General features: G+C 41.9%; 2 protein-coding genes across 5 annotated transcripts; one reads left to right on the forward strand and one right to left on the reverse strand.

Moving 5' to 3' along the window:
- Nucleotides 1–631: 631 nt before the first annotated feature.
- pof1b (POF1B actin binding protein) lies at nucleotides 632–18,456 on the reverse strand. Of its 3 annotated transcripts, none has more exons than XM_054754566.1 (13): nucleotides 17,940–18,456; nucleotides 14,505–14,600; nucleotides 6,625–6,863; nucleotides 6,519–6,546; nucleotides 6,368–6,442; nucleotides 6,148–6,240; nucleotides 5,781–5,894; nucleotides 3,710–3,862; nucleotides 3,517–3,633; nucleotides 3,297–3,434; nucleotides 3,149–3,219; nucleotides 2,956–3,070; nucleotides 632–2,623 (listed from the first exon to the last, which is right to left on the reverse strand). In XM_054754566.1, exons 1-13 carry the CDS (start codon nucleotides 18,264–18,266, stop codon nucleotides 2,618–2,620), a joined length of 1,572 nt encoding a protein of 523 aa, XP_054610541.1. In that variant the 5' UTR covers nucleotides 18,267–18,456; the 3' UTR covers nucleotides 632–2,617. The 3 variants fall into 3 exon arrangements, with proteins under 3 accessions (XP_054610541.1, XP_054610540.1, XP_054610543.1); XM_054754565.1 differs by having other exon boundaries at nucleotides 3,517–3,636; nucleotides 17,940–18,454; XM_054754568.1 differs by lacking the exon at nucleotides 14,505–14,600 and having other exon boundaries at nucleotides 3,517–3,636; nucleotides 17,940–18,453.
- Nucleotides 18,457–18,959: 503 nt separating this feature from the next.
- On the forward strand, nucleotides 18,960–26,762 carry LOC129168852 (putative monooxygenase p33MONOX). Of its 2 annotated transcripts, none has more exons than XM_054754574.1 (9): nucleotides 18,960–19,112; nucleotides 19,531–19,713; nucleotides 19,808–19,869; nucleotides 20,077–20,252; nucleotides 21,708–21,822; nucleotides 22,878–23,005; nucleotides 23,079–23,182; nucleotides 23,263–23,444; nucleotides 24,780–26,762. In XM_054754574.1, the coding sequence occupies exons 3-9, from the start codon at nucleotides 19,845–19,847 to the stop codon at nucleotides 24,992–24,994; spliced, it is 945 nt and encodes a 314-aa protein (XP_054610549.1). In that variant the 5' UTR covers nucleotides 18,960–19,112; nucleotides 19,531–19,713; nucleotides 19,808–19,844; the 3' UTR covers nucleotides 24,995–26,762. The 2 variants fall into 2 exon arrangements, with proteins under 2 accessions (XP_054610549.1, XP_054610550.1); XM_054754575.1 differs by having other exon boundaries at nucleotides 24,783–24,998.
- Nucleotides 26,763–26,910: the final 148 nt, after the last annotated feature.

Raw genomic sequence — 26,910 nt, forward strand, 5'->3', positions numbered from 1 at the left:
CAAAGTAAACACAACGTAAACAGACCATATTTTGTAGCCCAGTCTCTGTCAAGTCAGATTTTCAGTGTCTACTTTGCTTCTGCAGCTGCTTCATTGTGACGCGTATGCCTCGCTGTTGCCCCCTGCAGAGGGGAGGAAGTACTGCAAGAATACGCGTTTTAGTGAGACAGTAGTTACATTGCATGGCAGGCCACATGTGCTATTGGGGGCCTAAGCCAGGGGTGTCCAAAGTGCAGCCCGGGGGCCATTTTTTTTATTGGCCCACAGCACATTGTGGAGATATAATATAACAAGAAAACTAAACTTATACTAAACATTTTACAAGAATAATATTAATCAAAATATTAAAAGAAAAAAGTTGTAATCTAACAAGAAGTCATAATATTATGAGAATAATAGGTTGGATATGAGAATAAAGTCATAGAAGAAAAAACTTAAAAGATTATTTAAAAATAATGTTGACATATTTGGAAAATGTTTAAAAAAAATATGAAATATGAAATATGTCCAACTTCCTAGCATATCTACGTGTGGCCCTCTCTGGAAACAGTTGCTGGCCTAGGCTTTGGGGCACAGAGTTGACATATCATTTTAATGGAGAATATGCAAAGAAAATACAACAGTTGCACACTGAAAGTTATTGATTTTATTCCCAAACTTATCACAGCAGAAACACAGAAGACGGACACACAGTAGCCAAGCTGAAGCTGCCCCAAACCGTTTACAAACACGGGAAAATAAAAGCACAGGTATAGCATCTATTCATAAATTAGCTAGAACCAGTTAAATTAGCTTAGCATACTGGGAAGTAAGCGGCCAGGGACAAGCCAATGACTCAAGCTACTAATTGGACACCTGTTCCCACCAAGCACTACAGTACAGTACGGTATGCAATTTTGTGCATTTTTGTTGATCTGTAACACCTTTTGGCGGCCTTCCATTGGGTGACTAATCATAGGACATGGTACCAAAAAGTGGAACTCGACACACTGCAGTCTGATATTTGAGATGTCCTATATCATCGGCCGATATTGGCATGAACATGAGATATCAGATCATATAGATATCAGCGTGCGAGTGAGACCTCATCAAACAAGTTTCGTCTTTGGAGTGTAAATATGCATTTTGCGGTGACTGTAAAGCGCTAACTATGCAAGGGGTGAGCAAGGCGTCTACCTATAATACTTCTAATATCACTCCCCAGGAAGAAGTCACACAGCTAGCGTACCTGCAGCAAAATAAGAAGAAGCGACCAGCGGTACTGCAACCCCCCCAGCTATAACCAATTCATTTCACTGATTGTATTAGTTCAGAGAGTCAGCTGGGATAGGCTCCAGCATACCCGCCACCCTAGTGAGGATAAGCGGCATAGAAAACGGATGGATGTTAGCCCGGAGTTTCATACTTTGCACTTGACTTTGCTCTTATACGGATGTTTGTGCCACATGGAAATAAGCATCTTTGCAAAGTGCATGGTTGTTGACAGTAGGAGAACATGTTGTAATAGTTGACTATTGGCCATGTTTTTATTTTAGGACTATTTTGTTGGGACAAAATGTTTCAACATTGCATATTGTAGCATTTATCTTATTTTGCACTAACAGTGTTTATTTGTGAAATGCATCCAGTGGCATCACAGCACAGTAAGCATAATGCGTTCGTTCATTACACGACATGTGACATCACGTTCGTTTGCGGGAAGAGCTGCTGCCAATATCGGTAATGAAGTGCTTGACAATATCGGTTTATCGGATATCGGTAAGAAAGCAAGCTAGTTAATAACATTTTACGCAACAAATGTCTTCTTGTTGTAACCAAACGTCCTTTGTTTATCTTGACAAACCTGACCTGAGCAAACTGAACTGCAAGGCTTGGTGGAAAAGTGATTACCGTACATTAGGTGACCATATTTGGGGAACTGTACCGCCTAAAGATGTGCTAGCTCTTACCAACTTGAATTTAGCAGTCAATTCTTCTAAATCTTTATGTTGAATGATGTTCTTCTAGGATTTTGTAAGGCGGTTTCCATGCTACGTGGCCATTTTGGTTGTGAGAGTCCTTACGCTTATGCTTCAACACAACTTGCAACACTAAAAACATCAAACATCATTCTGTGCTTTTAAAAAAAAAATGCTCTTAAAAGCATAAAACCCAGGCCCCACCTGACTCAAGCACCCAATTGGCGTCCATCTGTTAACATCTACAACACCTCTCCCCCACAGTCTATTAAAAAAATACAGTCCTCAAAATAGATTATGTTCTACATTGCGAAGCAAAACTCCCCAGACATTTGTCGGGACGCTTCTCTAAACTTTAAACTGAGCACGCCCATATCACAAATATATATTTAAATATTTACATGCAGGACAACAACGATTCCACCTTGCGTGTGCCCGTGACGGCTCTGTGGAAAATCTAAAAGCATTTTTGCTGATAATGGGTCATGCGGTATTTCTGGAATTAGTATTTTGTGCGTAAAAGTCATGAAAATGTGAGAATCTCATGTTTTTAGATGTTTAGAGCATCGCATCAGGGCAGCCTCGGGACGATAAGAGGAAAGCATGGGTCATCGGGGAGACAGGACGGGTGGTGTCTCGATGTTCTTCTTTTTGTTCCCTCATTCCTGTTGGAGAGAAGCAGACATGTCTTTTATTAAAGTGTGATTTGGGAGATATATGCTGTTAGTTTACGAGCAATGTAATTAAGTGCAGCAAGCATTTTCGAAACACCTTAGCCTTGTGACCTTCATTCTCCTTCTTAAACCACTCTTACCACTGCAATAAACCGTGTAATAACCTCAAGGAACGTTCCCAGCGTTGACTGGACCAATAATCATTTCCTGCAGTAGCACCTCTTGACCACCAAGAGGCGCCACATCCTCTGATAATAGTGTCTCTCAGCTCCACTACTGTGAATAATCAGTAGCATGTGGCTACTACTGCAGGCTCTTCATACCCGTCTGAGAACCTCTCCGCTACTCTCGATGACGATGGTCTTGTCTTCGTTTAGAGACGATGTAGTCTGGTAGTCGTCGCCCAGCAGGCCAAGGATGGGGTACTGGTTCCTGTACCTGCATTAATAAAAGACCACGTCTTAGGTGGGGCTTGCTGATGATGAACTCGCCAGTCGTGCGGTCTTGCAGGCGTACCTCTTAGTGATGATGGTCTTTGTGACGTTCTTGGAGCTGTCGGTCCTGTCCAGCATCAGCCTCCTGATCTCCTGTGGGCGAAACGGGACTGAAAATCAGCCGAGTTGCGTCATCAGAACAAACTGAACGAGCGTGTTGCGTCGCAGACCTCCTCCTGTCTGCTAATGGTGGTCTGTCTCTGCTCCAGCAGGGCGAGCAGCTCCGAGATCTTCAACTGGAGGCTCTTCTCTGACGCCGACGAGGACCTCTCTGTGGTGATCTCTGTCTGCAGCCTTGTAATCTGAGTCTGGCGGAAGGATGGCGGAAATGGTTAGCGACTTAAACGAGAAAGCCGTAGCGGTGTACGACCACAATGTATCCCGACGCACCCGCAGCCGCTCAATCTCTTTGTCCTTTTCCTGTCTCATCGTTCCGAGCTGATCGCTAAACTGACGCGACAATTCTTCAGTCCTGATGTGGAGGCTGGTGCTGTTGGCTTGGCCCGCCTGCTGCGGAAAGGCAAACATTTTTGTGGATATTTTGGTGCACTTCATGTTGGTGGTTTAAACGGGGCAAGGTTACCTTCTGTCGCAGCATCTCGTTTTCCTTCTCCAAAGCCCTGATGCGCACCTCCAATTCTTTGATTGTGAACTCGCGACCAGAGTCGGTGTTTCGGGCGCTCATCAGCTGGCTCTCCAGGGAACGCTGGGTTGCAGTGGTTTGTTTCAGGGACAGCTGGACGCAGGAAGAAGATGAGAGTTTCTACTGACGCTAACACCAGCTGATTCTAGGGACACATGCGGTCGTACCTCGTCGTTCGAATATCGCTCACTCATTCAAAAATGTTTTACCAGGTTATGTTTTTGCTGGCATTTATCTGTTTGTTTGTTTGTTTGTTTGTGTTCAAAGTAACTTGAAAAGTGCTGAATGGATTTGGATAGAATTTTCACGAACTGTCGGAAATGGGATATGGAAGGACTGATTACATTTTGGGCGTGATCCGGATCACCGTATGGATCCAGGAATTTTTTTAAAAGATTCTTTAGCATTGCGACATCGGACCATTTTCGGCATTTGTGCATAAAACTCAACAACAAATGGTCAGAGTACATGGAAAAACAATACAGGACAGGTTTCCAACAAGGTTCTACAAAACATCAAAGCTCGATCCAGGTAATGAAATAATTCCAGATACTATGATCCAGAATATGAAAAAAAATAGGGGACCCTTTGGAATTTTTATCATAGGAAGACAACAAATGAAGCTATAAACATGCAACAAACAGCATCATGTGTAGCCAAGACACTGTGGAATCTGGAGTGTGGAGTTGTTGTATCTTCAAAAGCTGTGGAGCTACATCCAGAAGAAAACAGCCATGACAGAAAAAGTGATTTTTATGAATAACTACTGAACTAATATTGATATCCTTATGAACACAATGGCTAATAGGATGTTTTCATGGTCAAGGAATCGAAATATGGAGATAAAATCAATGTAGGACTAATATTTATGGTGTAAATCACAAAATGGGGGGGAACTATGGCGCTTGGCGGAGGTCTGTGCTCTCCGAGTGCGTTTCTCGTTAATAAATGATCGCTGTTTCGTGGCCCATCATTAGTCAAATATTGACTATAAGTGATATGTAGTATCATGGCCACTAGGCGTCAGTAATGACACACGTTGATGAGACATGACTTTACATCACGTAACTGTCACACTGCATGTAGTCAGCCATGGAATGTCCGACATGATAAGAGTGAAAATAGGTTCTCTTTTGGCTTTCTGGTTTTTCTTTCTTCCCCACTTCGTTTGAAACCGTTTCTGCAGTTGAGAATGAATGAATTTGAGGCTAAACACTTGCTATGCAGCCGTACCCGTCTCATGTGTCCCTGCAGTGATCCCGTAGCCTGCGCTTTAGCAATGTGGTGTAAACAAAGAATAATAGGAGTGTAAAGGTGACTATAGGGGTTTTATTTCATGTCTGCATGGCGCTAATAATTGTTGAAAAAAAAAACATTTAAGAAGCCATAAACAGATTTTCCCATGCTAAATGAACAAAAATACAAATAAGTCATTCAAAAGACATGATATCAAGTAATACAGTATCTGCCACTTGTGTGTGCCTTTACAAAGCAGGGCCTGAAAAGTGATGTGTGTGATGTCAGCTGGCTGAATTGACTGTTAGCTGAGTGCTAGCAGCAGGTTAGCAGTGTGAAGCGTGGCCGACAGCAGCTCCTGTGTGAATGCTGAGTAGGACTCTGCTTAACCATAAACAGTGGCAGTAGAGTAGTATACTACACTGATCTCCAGATGTCTGTAACAAGGCTAATTCTCTATCATTATATCTACTATATTGGGTAATACAAGCGTAAAGGTGACTATAGGGGTGTTATTTCATGTCTACAGGGCTCTAATAATGTTGAAAACCGTATTTAGAAGGTCATAAAAAGGTTTTCTGTGCTCCAACTATGAAAATGTTCCGTTTATTAATATTGAATCCTACTTCGCAGAAATTCACTTATCGCGGTCGGGTCTGGAACCAGTTAGCCACGACAAACGCGGGACGACAGTATACGTACCTAACGTAGCTATCGCCGTCCTGCCTACATACCCCAAAATGGAAACACAAGCCAAATCAACTAGACATTGTACCTGAAGCTGACGGTTGTTTTCACGGACATCCTCGAGGAGGCTGTCGTACTGCCGAGCCTGATCCGCTTTGAAGGCCAGGTCTCTCTCCAGGGACTCCTTCTCGTTCTCCAGACGCTATAACATGAACACGGCAGCTGAAGATGTGTCTATCTACACGTGTCCCATTGTATCAGTCACTGGAATGCACCCCATGATAAAACTACTTCAGCAAATATGTTATTATAATCCGGCCTGAAGCATAAACCTGGTGATATCTGTGTAGCGTTTGACCAATGATGTCATGTTCTAACTTGCCTGTGTATATATGGCATACAGATGTCCCATTATCTGTAGTGGTCCCCTACGCAAGTACCAAACAACGTCTTACCCGCAGGTCTTCAGACATGTGAAGGAGTTCCTCTCTCAGGCTGCTGAAGGTGGACAACAGCAGACGCATGCTCTTATCAGCAGTCAAGCGTGTCTGACACACACATACACACACACAAAACACACACATTGTTGTTTACAATGAGCTGACACACACACACACACACACACACACACACACAGAGCAATTTCAACACAGAACCAGATCTGCTGATTGTTACCTGCAGAAGGTATCGGATTTGCTGTTTGGTCAGTTCAGTGGCTCCTTTGGGGAGAAGAGCTTCTACGTCGTCTACCTAAAGACACATTATTAGCACTATTAGGAAAAAGTCTTATTCGAGTAAATGTGAGTGGAAACATTTGTTCACTCACCTTGCAGTCACTGCTGAGATCCAGTTTCCTGTTGAGCACAATGAACAGAAACTTGTTTACTCCATCCGTTTATGATATCGCAACTCTTACTCCTCAGCGCACTTACTGTCCTCTGATCTTGGACACGTGCTCGGAGATGCAGGAGTGGATGTCACAGTTCTTCCTGTAGACGTCCGCCAGCAGCGCTGCAAAGTAGCGCGTGTCCAATTTGTTTTCCTGGATGTCACTCAGGTCAGTCCTCACTTCCGTCCTGGAGATCTTCTCGATGGCCGGCGGCGGCTTTTGCTGTATGACGTTGACGATCTCCACCTCCTCCACCTCCACTGCCTCGTCTTCCTCTTCTTCCTTCCAGGAACGAGGCAGATGCACAACTTCAAGTGCTGAAGTGTAGTAAATAATACAGTAGTCCCTCGCCACATCACGGTTTGAATTTTGCAGCTTCACTCTATCGCGGTTATTCAAGTATATAAATGTGAGTATATAAATGTAAATGAATGCATTTTTCCCAAATTAAGCATTTTCAATCATAAAAATAGCTAAATGAAGTAATATACAAATATAAGGCATTCAGAAGACAATGAAAGACGCGAAAACACGTAGTACTCTACACTCGTTACTACGCGTCAGTGATGTAACTCTGAAGTTCAGTGAGACATAGAAGCACCAGACTTGACCACCGGAACAACAGGCTTTTATTGCAGCTTTATATGATCTCACATCAGGCAAAGTAATCCCTAATAAAAACACAGGCTACTGTTACGGCTGTATCACACGCCGCACAGTTAAAGTCAACTCTGAATCGCCGACATCACTTCCTGTCCATCCCGCCACTCAATTCCCCTAGGGAACACATTTATAACACACATGATCCCAAGTTTTATTAATGGCTTATTTTCTGTTATTATGTCTACTATATTGGTTAATACGAGTGTAAAGGTAACTATATTTCATGTCTAGAGGGCTTTAATAATGTTACAAACAGTATTTAGAAGGTCGTAAACAGGTTTTCTATGCTCTAAATATGAAAATATCCCATTAACAAATGAGGAACCCTAGAAATTCACTTATGGTCGGGTCTGGAACTAATTAACCACGATAAACGAGGGCAGGGATCACTGTGTTAGCATTACTACTTCGCTATCCGGAGCGTAACAATACAGCCTTCCACTGATCAAGTCAAATGAATTGACTCATTCATACCATCGTGAAACAATGGAGGCATAATAGCGTGCACTACTTGGCTGCAGCCAGCAGAGGTGCTGTTGATAAAGCTCAACTAGTTTGCAATTTACAAAAAACAGCTGTGGGAATTTGATCAATTATTCAGATCAAGGAAATTTAGTCGGAACGCATATTCCTAGTAGCAGGTGTACATTTGAACCGCAAATGCCATCTGGTTCGGTTCTGGTTTGCCATCCAGAACTGTCGTTAAAAAGATGGGCTCTGTGTGGCAGTTGGATGTGCACTTTGGACACCCCTGCATTAGCGGGTCTAAACTGAGCTTTGTTATCTCGGTAAAGCCAGAGTTGTTTGGGTCTCAAGCATCAGTATTGGCATTTCATCGTAAGCCCTTCTGTCAAAGCCGCAATCAAGACAGATTCTCCCAAACGTGGTGCTCGGCAGGCTGTGAAGACATTAGCCGAGTTCCCACCATGTGTGCAAGCGCTGCTTCGCTCCCTCTGCACTGAGCCAACAAAGTCCAAAACACACCCAGCACCTGGTCTTTATCTGCGCACACGTATGTTGCATAACCTGTTATGTGAAGTCATGCCGCGTGCATACTACCTTCACTCTCTACAAACATTCACCTGTCAGGCTCTTTTGTGAGCTGACACTTGTCTGACTTACATCATCATTTTCTCAACTTTCAGTGATTGATACGACAATCAAGAGAAAGTTTGCCTATTTTATTTATTTATTTTACTGTTAAAAACCGGTTAGTCTGATACTGCATGTCTGTGCTTGTTGAGTTCTCTACCGAAAAGTCAGTTTGGGATATTTTTAGCTGGATTAAACTTTCTGGAAACACTAGCTCGGCACTAATAGACCAGATATGCAAGTTTAAACACAGAAGCTAACTTTTTATAAACATGTTTATCTATCCACCTAATTGCAAAACATTTTGTTTACAGTCTTTTACACTTTACACTTTCCCTCTGGCTACCATTTCTTCGTCAGGGGTCGGCAACCTAAGGCACACATGCCACTATGGGCACGAAATGGCGTGACCTGGGAGAGGCCACTGATGTTTGGCCTACCATCTCCATTGCGGTTCATCCAAAAGCTATTTTCCACACTAATCTCATCCAAGCATGCCTTCATGAACAATGCATTGTGCACTTTGAACAGAAAAGGGCCTTCCCCGAACTCTTCCCACAAAGTTGGAAACATAGACTAGTCCAAAATGTCTGATAAGGAAGATTCTGGAAAAATTAGCCTCACCCCTGATTGATTCATTAAGTTACAAAGAAAGTGTGTTGTCCATTTAATGTACAGTGTAACCTCGAAAAATTAACACACTCCATTCTGTGATGCTGTTTGACTTCCAAGTTGTTCAAATTTCAAAACGAGACATGAAGAGCATTTTATTGGTGTTGCTAGAATTACAGTACGTTAGTGAATTATCTGGCAGACTAAATTTATTTGTGTATGTCCTTGGTTAAGGCTGGGAATCTCCGGATACGAGTCACCATACATGGCTCACGATAACGACAAAAACAAAAATAAAAAATACATTTCGTAGTTTATCTTGCAGCATCATTTGCAAACAGTAATACAGCAAAAGCAATAACACTGTTTTCGTGGAACATAAGTGTAGAACAGCATTTTTCGAACCCATTAATCCATCGTAAGGTAAAATGTTGCAATAGTTCGGTATATATTCCGTCACACTCCTACAATCGGCCCTGTATTATTGTTTAAATTGCTAATTTACTCCAATGTTGCAGTAAATTCCATTTCTGGCTCCATGGTTATCATCACACACATCCTCTGTGTCATCACAAAAAGTCAAAGAAAAAGTTTTGGAGTCACAAGATTGGCTGAGGTGTAGTTTGAACTCAGAATTGTAGCACGTTTGGGTCCTTTAGGGGCTCCACTGATGTCATCCCTTCTTAAATAGCCTGTGCGTGGCTGTAACAGTTCGCTCCGCCAGATTCCACAAGTGCCTGAGGGAAGCTCAGAAATTCCCGGCGAGTGTTTGTCACACTGTTTGGACCAAAATCTGCAAGATACCTGCAGCACGTTGGTGTAGGTTGAACTGTACTAAGACATCATCTTTTCAATCTACCGCTCGCCCTGTGAATAATTAACAGGAAGATAAAATGACACACCGCTTTATGACTGCACTTCAATCCAAAAGTCCCAAGTGAAAATCACAATACTTCATCCATCTTGTCAATTAATGTGGGAGAACAAGTGTTAAAAAGCGTGCGAGGGCTCATACGGGTGTGTCTCAGTGCCGCGGGGGGGGGCGGGGGACGCTGCATCTACGACATGCCTGTCATTCCTGCGCAGAAAGTGAGTGAAGGCAGCCCGAAACCGGTGGACGACAAACAGACTATTCCTGTCTTGATAGTGCGACGAAGCACATTGCAAATGTACACTGGTGTGAAAAAGTGTTTGCTCCCTTCCTGATTTCTTATTTTTTTGCATGTTTGTCACACTTACATGTTTCAGATCATCAAACTAATGTATTAGTCAGTGACAACACAACTGAACACAAAATGCAGTTTTTAAGTGAAACTTTTTATTATTAAGGGAGAAAAAATCCAAACCTACATGGCCCTGTGTGAAAAAGTGATTGCCCCCTAAACCTAATAACTGGTTGGGTCACCCTTAGCAGCAACAACTGCAATCAAGCGTTTGCGATAACTTGCAATGAGCCTCTGTGGAGGAATTTTGGCCCACTCATATTTGCAGAATTGTTGTAATTCAGCCACATTGGAGGGTTTTCCAACATGAACCGCCTTTTTAAGGTCATGCGACAGCATCTCAATAGGATTCAGGTCAGGACTCCAAAGTCTTCATTTTGTTTTTCTTCAGCCATTCAGAGGTGGACTTGCTGGTGTGCTTTGGGTCATTGTCCTGCTGCAGAACCCAATTTGGTTTTAGCTTGAGCAGAATCCATGCTTCCATTTATCACAGCAGGTCTTCCAGGTCCTGAAGCAGCAAAACAGCCCCAGACCATCACACTACCACCACCACATTTTACTGTTGGTATGGTGTTCTTTTTCCGAAATGCGATGTTCCTTTTACGCCAGATATAATGGGACACACACCTTCCACAAAGTTTAACTCTTGTCTCGTCAGACCACAGAGTATTTTCCCAAAGGTCTTGGGGATCATCAAGATGTTTTCTGGCAAATAATGCCTCTAAATTCCAACTAGCACAAAAGTCTTACACAAAGAACCAATGTGGTAAACTGACTCGTTGCTCTTGCTTTCTCAACAACACCATCTTAGGTTACACTCTGAGAGCCACTGACACACGCACACACGCACCTTTTCTACTGAGTGTTCTCCTGGAAACATTCCACTGTTTGAACGCTATAAGAAGATGACAGACTTCCACCTGTAATCAAACTGCAGACCTTCTGTGTCGTACCACATTGTGAACCCGCCAGAGATCGAGTTATGCACTCCTTAGAGCAACAGTCAAGCGTGAGGAAGCTCGCATCACACCGTATCACATCACCGTACATCTCAGTATTACATTCCACACTCAACAGCAAACCATAACAAAAGTCCCTGATGTTTTCACCCTACTTACTCAGCATCCTTGCCTCACCACAACAGCCGCAGCCCCGCTAAGCTGTCCTGTCATTAGCTCGCGATACTTCACATTCCCCGCCGCAGTGAGAAAGACACGTCTCGGATGAGCGTGGCTTGTGGCTTGTCGTCTTCCGATAAAACTGCCAAGTCAGCCTCTTCAGCAACAGGATGGGAACGTTTCTGTCCTCGCTGCGGCAAACGCGTCTGCCAGCAGCCATTTAACCTCGACGACAAGCTGACGCCTCTCACTCAGCGTTAGGGTAGTTTTGGTTAGGGCGTTATACCATCGACCTTTGACCTCACAATGCAATGCTGAGACGGCCGTGTTGTGAAGAGTTAATAACAAACAAAATATTGAAATTGTCGACAAACTGCTGGAAAACTCGCAAGTAAATGTATAAAAGTATAAAGTAACACAAGTTACACATTTATATCTTTGGCAAGAATAAAATACACGTTAAATAATGCCGTTCCCCAATTAATTAGTAATTAATCACCAGGTGCTTTGTCCACTTGAATAAAAAAAGGAAGAAACGCCGCAAATAGACTACTTTTTCCCCTCTTAGGAACAATAAACAGTAGTAAATTGTCTTTGCTGTGACTGATAACATGTATCGCGGTAGGCACAGCATCTGTAAAGCTGACATTTACGGTGGAGTTTAAAATGAAATTCCGGAGAAAAGCAGCTAACATTTCAATGCCGACAAAAAATTTGGTATAGTAAAAATACAAAAATGTTAAAAATGTAAATTAGTATATTGCATTCTTATTTGAGTTGTCATTAATTATGGAATAAATGTGTTCTATAATAATTATAAATAAAAAAGAAAAGAAATGTAATAGCATTATTAAAATTAGGGCTTTCTCGAGCCAATATATCAGATATCTGTCCGATATCATTAAAAAAAAAAAAGAACGAGTATCGAATTATATCGGCCTGCATCTAAAATCTCCAATATTGGCGCTGCAATACAAGCAGTCGATTCCAGACTCCGCTCCGCACGTCTATCACGCAGTGGCCGCTTTGGGCCCACGTGATAACTTGTTAGCAAAGTAGCAAGGAGTAGGAGTGATGTCGGCCATGTGACGGTATTTTTCGTTAAAGGTCCCAAAAAGACGTTGCAGCTGATTGCAAATCCTGTCATGCACAGGTTTCCCGTGGTGACACAGAACCGGGGAAGTTTAACACGGACAACCTCATCACGCATTTGAAGCAGCATCGCACAGGAAAGTCCCACGGGACGGCAAGAAGTAATTAGCTAGAACAGAAAAGAGCTATCCCCTCTCGTTGGTGAGTAATGTCGGGTTTAAACAGTTCATTGAACACCTCGAACTTCGCTACGTTATGCCCAGCTGCCACCACATTTATGATAAAACTACACCCCGGATGCATCAGGAATTCAATGGCTCCGTTTTTCTCATACCTACTGTTGCTGACTATTGTTCTCTGTTTGAGTAACATCACTTCATCAAGCCTTTTCTAGCATCCCACACTACAAAATAAGTAATAAAAGTATTTATGATTCGTGACGGCTATCAGATCGGTATTGCTTTTGGACGATATTCAAGGCTGCAATATCAGTATTGTATCGGAAATGAAAAATCTGTATTGGGACACGTCCCTCTCTGATAAACGGCTTATCCCTGATATCCCTGATATCCCCTTTCTTACCTCGTAAATCGGTAAGAAAGTTGCAGTCAAGATTTGCAGACAAAATGTCATTTAATGAAATTCAGATTAGGGAGGAAATACCTGACCGAACAAAATACTGAAGAATTGACTTATTTGCACATGAGGCCAGCCTGATGCTGACAGCTCCTGAACTTCTTCGCTGTGAGTCTCCAACACACTCAAAAGATATCAATCTGGTCATGTGACACGAGTAGTCACACTGGAACACCCTCACAGGTGCTTCCAAGAAAAAGTGTTAACAGCTACACAGTAAATCACTTGGCTTCTGTTTCGACAACACCCGTCTTATACGTGACCATGCAGGTTGAGATTCAGTGGAATGTACCCACCCACCGCAAAAACGTCTGGGAAGTGGCTGGACACGCCTTTAACTCAACACACACACACTCACACCCTTAAATGCTTTATCACACACACACACACACACACACACACATATACTGTGAGTAGTGGGAAGCTTACTTCACAAAATTCACATGCTTCAACCTTGTGGGTGTGTCTGTATACACACACTCCCCCTGCAATGATTGCCTCCTTGTTCCTGTCAGTGTTTCTATTCAAGAATACTCCAACACACACACACACCATGCGATTCCAAAAGCCTCAGAGGAACTGTTAAAAGAGCCCCAACACATTTCACCCGCAAAGGCTCATAATACCGTGCCAGTCAAAAGTTTGGAGACACTTTCTCATGCTATTGAATGGGAAAGTGTGTCCAAAGTCAAAAATTGGGAGCAATACTGAATATATAACAATAAACCTTTGTTCCTGTCACTTCACATGTACAGTATCTGGAAAAATGTCCCTGTAATTTGCTGAACTTAGACCGCAAATTAGCCATCTGTTTCACTTTATACACTTTTTTTGACAATAGCTGATGTACTTTCAACATTATTTTTAAGTTTTTCCAGCACATTTCATGGCTGATAAATGTTATTTATATGCATACTTGAGACTAATAATGCGCTTTTATTGCATTAAATTAAACAGAACTATGACATAAACACTGAAATTGAAGAAACTTTTGTTTAAAATGATCATTTAAAGCATCTCAACAATAATTCAAAAACTTCTTAAACCTCACAATGTTAAATTCAAGCAATTCCAAGCACCCGCAGGGACTCTGAACACACATTGCGAGCATTCAAACATCAGCTTCTAGATGACGCGTTCTTATCTAAGTTTGTGCACTGATGCCTTAATTTGCATTTGCAAGAGAATCTAAAGTCCAAAATACAAATCTAATAAACGGAGAGACTGCAATTATGCTTAAAAAGTTGTTGCGAGAGATTCAAGAGAACGCAACAATGTTTCTTTAAAACTACTGTTTTGTTTGTTGAATTCTTCGCTTTGTGTCAACATAAATGTGCAGTAAGCCAAACAAAGGCAAGGCTTTCGCCGGAAAAAGGACACATATTTGTGCAGGTGCCAGACGTCTGCTTCCCGCCGATTTTAAGCAATTAAAAAGATGGCTTTTTCATGGGGAAGCTAAACTTTGAGTGTATTTGTGTGTGTCTTGCCTCCTCCTCCTCTTCCTCCTCCTCCACACTGGGCTCGGGGCTCTTGGTGGGACTGGAGGACAGGCTGAACCCCGAGGACGAGTTCCTGCTCACGCTCTAAGATGTCAAGACAAAGAGGGAAGAAAGACGCACATTCATAGGAAGCTGCAAAGTCCCCTAAGCCCCCCCACTACTAGTGCACTGAGACATGTTTGTTCTCCTGTTTCAGTGAAAAGTCAGTGTGGTGCATTCAGTTGGGTCGGCCCACGACTCAAAGCCCTCAATGTTTACGGGCTTGTTAAATTAACGGACTGGAACCTTGTTCACCGTCGGCCCATCAAGCGCATGATGAGCGTAAACTGCTATTAAAGTAGACGCCTCCGTCAGTCGCACATTTCACTGACAACCGAGTAAAAACTTCATTTTCTTTGCGTTTGTGTAAGTTATCAGAACGATTCCCGTTCACACAGACCTGCGAAAATAACTGGATACGCTGCAATGCGCACGCCAGGCCACTAGCTAGCAATGCCACTTTGTCAAGAAACCGCATTCTCGAGCAGAACTATCTTTTCAATGAAAACTTTGGTGAAAAGGTGCAGCAGAAGTGTAGTTAACCTACGTTATAAACGAAAACCGCCGAAACGACGCAGTGTTGCACCATTGTTGTTTTCACTGCGACTAGGCCAGTCACCATAATCAATAAATCAATTCACCACACAAACTTGATGCATTGATACACTGACATGTGCATACGTGTTTGTTTTCCTCCTTTCTCTACCAAACAGCCTGGATGACAAGAGGGTTTACTCCGTGCATCTGTCTTAACACCTGAGCGCGTTGGTTCTGTAGCGGAATGAACGAAGTGAGTGAACTCTCCTGGGTGGAGGCGGGGTCGCCGGCGAATACACACACACACACACACACACACACACAATTGAGGAGTAAAGTGGCGTTTACGCTTGCATGCATTTTTCCGTGGCAATGCGTGTCTTTTGTTTTATGTATTTATGGATTTTTTTTAATACAATGGTCAGGCCTGTCACGATAACAAATTTTGCTGGTCGATAATTGTGCTAAAATGTATCGATTTTATAGTAGTTTAGTATTATTATTTATAGTAATTGCGCAGCTAAGTCTGACTGTCTGTAATGTACAGTATATCTCCCCTTCAGTCTATTTAACATATTGATATTTACTTTGCTTGTATCTTTAAATACAAGTTTGTTTGAGACTAAAAAGAACAAAACGTCCACACAGCGTTACATAATGACCCTTCCAGCGCCGAGTGGCAGCACAGCAACAACGTGAAGAATGTTGCTGGCCTCAAACGTCTTTTTGCTACTCTCCTCGCACCGCCACAACTTTAGAGCCTCACCTGGCAGGTTCAGCTCCATCACGTAACAACAGGAAGTACTGTATCTATTCAGCACTGTGCAAAGGTTTGATTTTTAGTGATTGTACAAAAGAGCTGCATTCAGTTTGTAATGCCCAACATCTTAAAAAGAACACAATAAGAACCTGTCTTTCCAGAGAGTTACTATGACAACATTGCTGCCGGCTATTTTTCATTATTTTTCTTTTTTCTTTCAGGCCTACTTCTTCATACACTTGTAAAATACTTGTAATATTGCTGTAATAAAACATATTATTAAATATGTTCATACAATTTAATGAGTGGTCCAAATATATTTACTTTGAATTGATTATAATATATTTTTAAAACTATTGAATTGAACACATTGACTACCTTTTTAAATATTACAAAGACAAGATTTATTAGCTCCGCCTCCTAGCCTCTGACCAAGGAAATGAAATTGGGCCGATCCAACCTGGTGAAAGAATGTGTTGGGGGTTTTTTCCTGTCTTTTAAACTTACAGTAAGGGTGTGCCACCTTGGCAGTCCAGGTGGGGTGTGGCGCTTTCTATCACAACTTCAGTTTCTCAAACAGGAGACCAAATGTCAAAAGGTGAGGGGAATTGTTGGGATGGAAAGCAGCTTTTCAAATTAAAAAAAAAAAAAGAAGAGAGGAATTCTTGCGGTACAAACATTAAAGCGTCAGAAAAGAAGACAAAATGAAAGCGAAAAGTATAGGAAGCTGTGGTTTTGTTTCGAAAGCAAGGCCAAAAGGTTAGTGAGGTCAATCTAGGAGCATGTGCAGGACCTTCAATGTGTCATGATGAGGCGTACGTGTGTGCAAGTAACACTATGTGACTTTTCATTTCACGCCATTGGGTAAAACACATACATCACTGCGAGTGACTTCCACCACGATGACAGATTATTTCTCATGATAGGCCGCCAGAAGTCAAAGCAGCGTGTTAAGAAATGCATGCATTCAGACACCACAACAAAAACACTATCTGGGAGACCTTTTTCGCATGCATGCGTCGCAACACAACACAAAAACAAAAGCTCCAGAAATGTCGACGCATGCAAAGACAGAGCCAAAATGTCCACCACCCGTAATGCAAATGACGGTGCTTTGCACACGGATGACGCATGCGCTCACAATGCAAACACCCACATTTGCAGGAAAGCTAAATTAAGATACGTCATCATGCAGTGTCACAAAACCTTGCGTCATTTCTGTTCCCTTTAAATGCCCGGATGACAGTGGAACCTCCAAAGCCAAACAATGTGGAGTTCAAGCTACATTTCAGTAAAAGCAAGCCTCAAAAGTCAAACACAACTTGCAGGTCAAACCATCATTATGTGTGGTGTCGGCAAATCTTGTGAGACTTCAGTTCGGTGACCATCAAATTGGCGCAATTTGTTTTTTCTTTGTGTGTGTGTGTTTTTTTTAAACACAACCAGTGAGTGTGATGATAACCAAAGAACAGGAAGTGGAACTGACTGCGGCCTAGGAAAGTCTCTGGCAGCTAACTGCAATATAATTAGCATTATACACTACACTATACACTATACATGAATGTATTTTACCAAGTCCTTGATAGTTATTATGCACTATTACACATCTGTCAGGTTGTGAGGAGTTTTACTTTACTTAAGTCTTTTTATTTTTATTTTTTTTACTTTTGAGGTTCCACTGTGCTATTACTGCAGAATTTCATTCCCTTTCCGAGCCTTTTGTGACATTTTGTAATTCAACCTACTGCAGCCATACTTGTAAGTGGAGTTATTTTAACTTCTCACTGGCATTTATAAAATCTGTATTATTCATGCACGTGCAATACCAATGCAAACAACATTTTCATGATGCAGTGCAGCAAACTACAACCACAGTAACACATTTATGGCAGTGTCAATCAAAAACTCAGTGTTATTGTCGTAGTAGAGCCTGCAGGTGTACCTGAAAATGTGCTTTTAAAAGAACATAAACTACCGTCCAGCAAACATTGTGTACACTTGTTTATTACTTTGTTAAAATGTAATAAAACTATTTCTAGGTGTAGTAGGTTGCAACAACAGCACAGGCGTGCTGCAGGTAACCTCACCGTGCTCTGCTGCTGGAACACCAGGTCCGAGTCCAGGCTGCTGACGCTCAAGCGGGGGACCCCCTGCAGGTAGACAGGCGACACCATCTGCTGCATGACGGGCTGCTGCATAAGTACGTAGGACTGCTGCTGCACGGTCGGCTGCACCGGAACCAGGTAGCGAAGCGTGCTGTAGTTGCCGTTGACAGCGGTGTACTGCAGCGGGGAGGCCGAGCGGGCCGTCGTCGTCGTCAACACCGCGCCGCCGCTCACTGGCTCCGGCGAGGGCGAGGCCACGTTCACGGTCCGGTAGGTGGTGGTGGTTTTCTGGCTCGTCTGCACCGACATAGTTGATGAGGTGGAGGCAACTCAAAAAAAGTTGGTAAAAGTTTACGGAAGTTGGCGGTTGTTTTCCAGAGTTGAGCGGAGAGGAGATGTGCGATTCCCCCGATGTTACTTCCTCCTCTGCGGCAGCACAAGAGAGGAAAGTCGGGTTAAAGGAGTCAGACAATTTGCCTTGCATGAAGGGAGGTGCTCTATTTGCTCGGTATGCAAATAGCGTCTCTGCCCTTTGCTGGAGGTGGGCGGATCACAAGGTAATAATCGTGCAAGAAAAAAACGTGTTTTCACAATTGGCTCCAAATGTGATGTCACAAATCTTACTCACTGGTCCCCATGGAAACGTCCATACCTTAGCACATGAATGTGACAGTAGGTCTTTTGTTTTGCATAATTCAAGGGTATGTGCACAAACGCAACACAAAAGCATATATAATTTCTAATAGATGGAACTGACATTTTAGATATTTTCTTTTCTTATAAATGTTTGAGAATGTGCAAGCTACACGTTGGACACTAGATGGAGACAACCATTAGTATTTCATGCAACTATACGCTTGTTTATGTTATATTAAAATGTAATTATTGGGACTGCTAATATAATATATATCGAAAAACAAGTCAATACAATAAAGGTCACTGATGTTGGTTACAAGAAACAACAACAGTCTTTCCGAAACGACTAGTAATCAACTCTCGCGAGATGTTCCAATTCCTCCATCCCGGAAGTCCTTCAATAACAAGTCTTATTAATAATGGCCGCCGAGCGAATATTCAGTCATTCCACAAACTGTCCACTCATCACCGAAGGGGTACGGGTGACTCTATAGCCGACCTGAATCCACTGTAGCCCTGGTAAGAAAATAAATGTACGAGAGATGTCGTTAGGTCGCCAACTGCGTGGCATCTTGTTGTCCTTCTGCAGCGATTTGTTCCGCTATGTCGTTATGCCAGACCGCAGTCAAAACCGCCAGAATAAAGTAAGCTGCGGTTCTTCGTCCTCATAAGTTGTTTTAAAACTCGGTATACGAAACTATGTTACGTATTAATGTCTGTTCTCCAATTCGCCGTAGGTGACATACACTCACACCGTTGTTTTCTTTAAACAATTTGTTGTTGAAGCTAGCCATTCCTTTTTATATGTACAGTATTCGTCCTTGTGTCAACTTCAGGCATTTCACTGTCACATTTTACAAAACCAGATGTTTTTTTTGGGAGGTGGATAATATCTTTTTTAGCTGATGGCTTGTTGGCACATCTGCTTTTCCTGCAGTTGTTTCTCCTTCCTCTGGGTCTGGCTGCCTACCCATAATGTATTGCCAGAGGGCCTTTCTCTTCTCAGCTCACCTCATGTAACCTCAGTGGACTCCCCATCAGTCCTGTCCACAGCACAGAACCACCTCAGGACGGGATGAACCTCTCTACCGCCTGCTCTACACTGCTGCTATAGTCATATGTATGCATATTGCCATCATTTCTGTTTTGGATCCTGCAGATGCGATGTTGAAAATAGATGTAATTATGCTGAATTATGTGACCTGTTCCCTCAGGTGCTGGTAAATCCTCCCTTATAACAGTACAGAAGCCATGTCTGGTTCAGGAGACTTACCAGGTGAGATTTTGTTGGAAAAGCAATATTCATTATAAGCAGCATATAATGCACTGTCTTGACTAAGGAAGTTTTATTTCTGTTGCGCATGTGATGACTTGACACAAGCGCAGCAACCCTAATTATCCTCAAATTTTTATGCATTTTGAGTCCAAAATTAACCCCCATTTTGAAAAATAATTGATAATCAACGATCACGTGTGCCCACAGCCATTGAAGGTTCAGGGATGGGCGGGATGAAGCTCCCCATCGGGATGACGCGGAGGGCGCTAAGCTACGACGACAACCTTGAGGCCCCCATGTCCACGCCCCCCCATGACATCAACATCACCAACCTGTGGAGACGACCGGTCGTGCCGGATAGGAAATTCAACCAGCTGGCTGAGGTCAGACCATCTCCCGCACCACACACTACTATCCTTATCTGAGGTTTATTCTTTCATAACCTCCACTTTTTTGCTTCATAATATTACAACTCAAATATATTACAAATGTTCACGCTAATATTAAAACGACTAGTGTCAGGCAAATAGATTTTCAGATGTGTGGTATCTTTAGTTCCCGCCAAGTAGGATTCCTTCTTTATAAATTGAATATTTTCATAGTTAGAGCATCAAAATTAACTAATTAGAGTGCTCTAGACATGAAATAACACCCCTTTTGTCACTTTTACACTCGTATTACCCAATATAGCAGGCATAATAATACTGTACAAGATAAGACAACTTTGACATAAATAAGATATAACTCACGTTAGCGTTGACAGCGTACTTCCTGCTGTGGCTATTGTCTCATCAATGTAACCTTACCTAGTGACCAGTGTAGAATACTGTTTGTGGTTAAGGAGAGCTTCACGATGCACTTAAATTGCTTTATTAACAAGCAGATATATGCAGTGAATGTTCACACAGGAGCTGCTGTCGGCCACAACTCACGCCAGTCACTGCATTCTCCACACTACTAAGACTTAGCTGAACAGTCAAGTCTTGCTAGCTGACGTTACACACGTCACTTCCCAGGCACACACAAGTCACAGATATCACACTCCATATTACGTCGTCTGAATGCCTTACACTTATATTTTTGTTCATTTAGCCATTTTTATGCCTGAAAAGGCTTAATTTAGGCCAAGAATACATACAGGTTGCTTAATTCTGCATACTTTCTTTACTAATGGTAGGACATATTCAACCACAAAATGGCAATCATTTATGAATTCGTTTTTGAAAAACCACAACCGAGTGAGGGCACAGCGATGTAGCGAGGGATGATTGTATTACTTTATTATTTTAATAGTACAACTTTTTTTTCTCATGGTTTCACAACTTTAATGCCATAAAATTGCAACTTTATTCTTATTTTCAGTCTCTAAATTCTTCATTACATCTTGTAATCCTTCTACTTTATTTTCACAGTAGTTTTTTTTACTCCCCTTTCTAGTTAAATAATAATCTGTGTAGTATGTATATAGGATAGCCCAAAAAATGTTCAGTATATACCCTTTATTATCTGATAACTCAATTGTAAATCAAACCATTCCATTGCTTCGCGTTGTCTGGACCAGAACAGACGTCAGTTTGAGAACAGGCAGTGACAGAACAATAAAATTATGTTTGTAAATTGTATTACTTTCTGAAAATGTAAACAATTATAATAAACGCCTCGTTTACAATTATTTAAAGTGTGTATACATTTTTTTGGAGCACCCGGTATGTGTGTATGTGTATATTTATTACATTTGCAAGTTGTTGGAAATCAGAAAATTGGTCTTTGCATTTCCTTAAACTACATCACTACATTTTAACTTATTACTTGTAAATAATTTTTTTTTTTTTCACCAGGAGGAAGAAGGTGGTGCAGCATGTCAGTCTAACTTTGCTGACAGTGCCCCCCCCAGGTCACAAAGCGTGGTGAAGACCAAGGCTTCCTCCATCATCCTCAACTCTCTCATCACCAGTAAGATAATGACACAAATTTTCAACATATATTTGTAACAACTGTGTATATGTAGACCAGGGGTCGGCAACCTGCGGTTCTGGAGCCGCATGCGGCTCTTCAGCCTCCTTGTTGCGTCTCCCTTCGTCGAGCGCAATGATTTTTTTTTTTTTTTTTAACACCCAAGTACGGCATTTTCGAAAAGAATGTGAAATATCCGACTTGTTGCAAGTCAGTGAATGCTCCCTGACTGCTGATTGGATGAGCAAGGGAGGGGGAGGTGGGCTAGTGTATGCAGTGAGTCTCACTGGAGATGAATAAGGTGAGGGAGTTTTGAGTTGAGTCAGAACCAACTACTCATTAACGAGAGCATAGCAATATATTTTAGAACGAGAAGCGCGCTGTAGCTATATGCTCGGAGACTGTGACACACTAATCACCGGGGTGGTGACACGGGGAGAGGCACATAGCGGGAGCTGACTGATCATTGATTGCTTGTGACTGCTGTGAGGCAAGGCTTTCACTTATACGCCAAATATCAGTCCCTACATTTGTCACTACAGTAGTCGCTTTTGGGAAAATAAGTCACCAAGAGGGTTTGGAAAGCAAGAAATGATTCAGAAAATGAAAGAATGCCTCTCCCTGCAAAGATAAAGGACAGGACAAATAGAATGGATATTGATGACAAATCAGCTCAAGCATAAACGCAAACGATACTCATATGCAGAAATGGGAATGCTGATGAGCTTTTTTATGTTAATGTTGGCTACATTTTGTTTTAATTTTAAACAAATACGGGAACCATTCAAAAAGGCTTACAGATTTCAGTGTTTAAATGACTTCAGAGTAGGCCTACACATGGACCCTGCACTTTTATTTGTTGAATTTTATGTTGTGACAGGTAACATTTTCAGAAGATTAGACCTTTTACAAGTTAATAGGCTGTGCAATGTTTTGTGGCTCAAAGACTATATTTTTTGGACTGGAAGAGGGGGCAAAATGGCTCTGGCTGCTAAAGGTTGCCGACCCCTGATAAAGACGACGTAAGGCATTTCTGTTTATTTTTGTCTTTTCAGAGCAGACTCACGACAGCATGTACAAGTTTGAGCAGAAGGCGGGGTTGACGGATACCAGCTACACGCCTCACAAAGGCCTCAACGCCGAGGAGACGCGTCGCCTCCATCGTATGCCCGAATCCTTCCAGGTAGGACACACGTAGAGCAAAGGGATGTACAGCATAACATAAGTGCTACACAAATTGCAACGCTGCGGTGCAGAAAATGCAGATCCAGAGCATGGAGGCCCGAGAGGAGCGCCAGAACTCCTCTGCCCAGTCCACTCCATCCACCACTCCCCACAGCTCCCCTAAACAGCAGCGCAGGTACACACAAACAAATCAACATGCTGAGCACCATGTGACAGCATCCAAGCTAATGTGTAACTTGCCCGTGTTTCATGCAGGGGCTGGTTCAGCAGCACTAGCTCTGACATCAGCGTCAGCTCCTCCAACAGCAGTGTGGACCTGGGAGGAGGAGATGGGGCAGTGGTGGGAGGGGGGGTGCTGGAACGCTGGGGTGTTTTTGGGCCGCGACCACTCGTGCACAAGTCCACCTCCGATCTGGGCTCTGATCCTTCTAATGCAGGTAAATAAAAGGAGACGTTTTTCACTACATAAAACTGAAAAAAAAAGTGTGTGAAGCCACCTGAATTTGACCACCTGCTCACAGTAAGAAAATGTTCAATATCACGAATAAATACATGGAACAAGCAGGCTGTACCCATGTAAACACTGCGGTGACGTCATGTTGTAGTCCTACATAAACAAAAGAAGAGGCGGGTTAATAAGTGAATGGGCGACCTTCAGACTGGCAGCCATGTTGGATGTATATAAAACCTGCTGATGTTTTTGACAGCAGCAGCCTGCAGAGGAGAACATTTTGGAGTTGTTTTTTTTTATTTTTCACCCCGCGCAAGCCTTGTGCATGACTTTGGGTAGGTAAGAATATACTGTAAGATAAGTACTCTAGTTCATCATGTAGTGATGAATAATTAATCAGATATTTTTAGTTTACCCATAAAATATCTTAACCAAGCCAAATTTATTTGGCACTTTAAAAAAATAAATCAATAACAAAAAAAAACAGCAACCACTAGCCAACAGGAGTAAAAAGTGAAAAGAAAAGATAAAAGGTAAAACACGCTAATAATGACAAAATCAAGCAATGAACAATATGAAAATAATATGAAAATAGTAGTTAAAAACTACTAATACACTGACAGTTACTTGGGGTGTCACGAGACACTCAGTTCTTGAGACGATACATGGGATTGGGTCCACGAGACGAGATTTTACTTTTAAAATTCGTACAATCAAAGTCTAAAATATATATTAGGGCTGTCAAATGATTAAAAGTTTTAATCAGATTAATGAGTTTTTAAATGAAGTAATCATGATTAATCACCATTAGCAACTGTGTGTGTGTGTGTGTGTGTGTGTGTGTGTGTGTGTGTGTGTGTGTGTGTGTGTGTGTGTGTGTGTGTAATCTGATTTTGAAGCTGAAGCTCACAAAGGGTCAAAGAATATTTGCTTCAACTCTTAGTAGTTTTTTTATTATAACTGTTCAATTCAGACTTTATGCCTTTTACGTAATGACAAATGAGTACAAAATAGCATAAAGACGATGGTCACACTGTTTGAGTGGAGATCTGCGTGGTAAATGAAATAGTGTCGAATTGCCGGTCATAAATAAAACACCAATAACTGACAGCTCAATAGTGATGAAACATGGACACCCTGCAAACTGTTAAGTAGAACCGATTTCTGTTTAATAAAGCTATTTATATGGATTATTTTATTATGTTAATTTTGTTGTCTTGAAGTCCTAAATAAATTATTGACCAATTTATTTTCCCATGTATTCATATTACTGTGAAACATGCAACAAATTAAATTCAGTCTTCCTTCTGTCTTTACCTAGCAGGCTTTGCGCTGCAGGCCTACCGCGGCGCCCAGAAGCCGAGCGCCATGGAGGTCATGAAGTCGCAGGGCACACGACTGGCTGACGGCCCCGACGCCCAGAAGGTGGCGCCACCCAAAATGGAGATCCCAACGGTGGAGGGTCGGCGGCAGGGGGCGCGCCCGCACAAGCTCAAGCCGCGGGACATGAATATCCTGACGCCCTCCGGCTTCTAAGCGCTGATGAAGTCTTACGTCTGTCCTGTTACCTGATTGGCCGCTACTCCTTATGAAGTCATCATTCAGTTGAGTTAGTGAATGTGAAAGATGCATGGTCCAAAATCATTATATAACATTTCAATGTGGTCGACATCCCATTAACCTACCTTTGGTTAGTGACATCACATAGTGGCAGCTCTTTGGGATAAAACATCTTAATAGAAAGTCGTGAAAACATTCCATTCAACTCCCATAGTTATGTACTGGCAGCACACTCTAAATTAGCCAGCTCATTGACCTCCAGTTTGTTCATATTCAGAAACATTTTTTCCTCCATAAAAAATCATGGAAATGTATTTAATAGTTTCCAAGTTTACTTATTTTGACGAAAGTTTTGGTCAAAACCTGAATCGTACAACTTCAGGCACTTGGCATTAGAAGTTCCATTTTTTGTAAGGCAGTTAACTAACTAGCAGCTGACTGAAGGACCTCCGATTTCTTCATGTATAGAAAGAAATTATCGTCATACAACTTCATGGAAAAATTAACTCTTTCCAAGTTTTGTGTGCTGCGATTGACTGGCGACCAGTCCAGCGTGTACCCGGCCTCTCGTCCGAAGTCAGCTAGGATAGGCTCCAGCATACCCGCGACCCTAGTGAGGATAAGCAACAGAAGATGGATGGATGGATGGAAGGTTTGTGTGACGTATTATCCTGGAAGGTTTGGTGAAATTGTGTGGCAGCGGCACTTTGACATATTTTTCATGAAAATTTTAGTCAAACTAGCGTATTCAGTGTTGGCGGTCACTTGCTAGCCAATGGACCCCTGTTACGATTACTGCTACAAAGTGAGCTATATTAGCTATATTCACCATCATCTTGCACCCAAGCAAAGATTTTGTGACGTCTCCACCTAAAACTCATAATATCCCAGGCCAACTTCTAACATTACCTTACTTTACGTGTAGACATAGCTGATCTAACAAACTTCCTCTTCTTAATTAAAACTTTTCATAAATCCTTTTAAATGGACTGAAAAATAACCTCTTATGATTGCACCTTAGCTTGCTTTCTACCACCAGGGACATGACGTTTTTTGTTTGTCATGCTGCACTGCTAACTAATGACTTATGGAATCGAAATGTAGTATCTTGAAGCAGAAAAAAAAAGCAACTCTATAAAACAAGCTGACTTGCTCGCTTAAATATTCCACATTGTTTTGTTTTATGTCTCCTCTTTATTATTTACATGTTTTAATGACTAGATTTGTATGTGTTTGTGTGCAGTGAAGAGATGATTGCAGCACACTCTTGTTTATTTTTGTACAAGTGGTCAAATATGAAGGGTTTGTTTTGAAGTAGAAACCACTAGGTTTTAAAGGCAGACTTTTTTTTGTTACAAAATAATCCTAAAAACCAATGTAATACGTAATTAGACTCATCCTGTGATGTCAAACTGTTCCTCAGTGGGTTTTATTTGAAAGATTGTGTTTGGTTGGATGTCCAATATGTGAAGCATTGTCTTTATTGCACTTTTTTATTATTTTCATTAAGAGGACCAGTCGCCTTACTGGCAAAATAGGCTTTGGCGTACCTGTTACCCCTCTATGGCATACCTGACACCCTGCTGTGGCGTTTCCTTGTCCTTTAGCACCCATGAATATTAAATGTCTTTCTCTGTGGCTCTAAATGAGACTGAAGTCTCTCAAAATTGTGTCTTCATGAGACTGTAGCTTGATTCGGAAAGTTTCAGTATTGTTTTTGACTGCATTTGAGAATAAATGTGAAATTCTCATTGGAAAAAAAGGCCTTTTGTCTTTCATATTTAGGCATTTCCTGTGGCCGAGCTAATAGAATTTGATTTGTGGGAGTTTGTGTCTGCACTTTGGTTCTGGACAAATTAATTATTGTTTAAGCTGCACTTTCAAAAGAGTTC

Source organism: Dunckerocampus dactyliophorus, chromosome 16 (assembly GCF_027744805.1).
Source record: "Dunckerocampus dactyliophorus isolate RoL2022-P2 chromosome 16, RoL_Ddac_1.1, whole genome shotgun sequence".
Lineage (NCBI taxonomy): Eukaryota > Metazoa > Chordata > Actinopteri > Syngnathiformes > Syngnathidae > Dunckerocampus > Dunckerocampus dactyliophorus.